Source organism: Tigriopus californicus, chromosome 10 (genome assembly GCF_007210705.1).
Source record: "Tigriopus californicus strain San Diego chromosome 10, Tcal_SD_v2.1, whole genome shotgun sequence".
Lineage (NCBI taxonomy): Eukaryota > Metazoa > Arthropoda > Copepoda > Harpacticoida > Harpacticidae > Tigriopus > Tigriopus californicus.
The window spans coordinates 2,471,344-2,472,332 of NC_081449.1; the positions used below are offsets into that span (position 1 = coordinate 2,471,344).

The window sequence follows — 989 nt, forward strand, 5'->3', positions numbered from 1 at the left end:
CGTTTGGCCGAGTAAAAAAGAAGTCATGCCTAGTCAGCCATATCGGGGATGATCTCGGTCCCAAGGTCTCATGGAAATAAACGGACCAAGTTGGTTCCAACTTTTGCTTTTATCGCTTCATATTTTACCTTATCCGGTGAGGAGGCTGGCCGAGCGTCGAAAAGCTCTTGTTTTTCCGCTCCGTTGCTGTAGTTGCATAGAGAATTGTTGCAAATACACACTTCATGCTCTTGGCCGTCGCCTTCAGTGGAACTCACTTTGGAGCATTGCGGAGCTCCACTTGAATTCAAATCGTCGGCATCAAAATCTGTTGGCCAAACGTTTTACATCATAAAAGCCAGTCATGACTCTAAACTAACTCGTCTCAAAAATGAAATATCGAAAATTTTACCTCCCAGGTTCGACAAGAAGTCGCATCCTCGATCCACATCACCGATTTCAGACAAAGGTGTCTTCATATAACACACCTAGAGCAGACCACTCAGTAAGATAATCTGGCCTTGGCCGCTACTCAATGGCATGACTGACCTTTGGATTTTGAACAGGGAAATAGGCACAGTAGGAGATTTTTCTTCCCGAGAACCTCGAGGGATTTTCCTCAAAGCATTTCAGTGACGATCCTACCGAGGTCAAAATAAATCATGAGTTCGGTCTTATAAGGCCAAACCAAGCCTCCCCCACCAGACTCACCATCCAGTCCATTTATCTCCAAGATTAATACAAGCAAAGTGAGGAAATCGAGGCCCAACATTCTCCGTGATGTCTTGTTTGCACGTCCAGGGTTTGGAACCAACTAATTTTCATGGTTCCCTTTCAAGACGAAATCTAGAACCATTTGCGTGCGGGTATGTGCCTGAGTATGACGATGATGATGATTGCCATGCTGATTGTGAGCTCACGTTTGAAGGAAGAAAAAAAACCGGACGCCCCTCGTCGCCTTTATGAAAAAGTCAAGTAATTTTTCATACCTCCCCCCCCCTCTCTTTCTG

General features: G+C 45.2%; 1 protein-coding gene across 1 annotated transcript in view; it reads right to left on the reverse strand.

The window, feature by feature from the left end:
• The window catches only part of LOC131889713 (uncharacterized), a gene marked incomplete at its 5' end in the record, with an annotated part of 2,486 nt that extends 1,633 nt beyond the window's left edge, over positions 1–853 (reverse strand). The window contains 4 exon segments of the mRNA XM_059238880.1: positions 129–307; positions 392–467; positions 529–620; positions 691–853. Coding sequence (XP_059094863.1) covers positions 129–307; positions 392–467; positions 529–620; positions 691–751 — 408 coding nt within the window.
• Between the last annotated feature and the right edge of the window lie 136 nt (positions 854–989).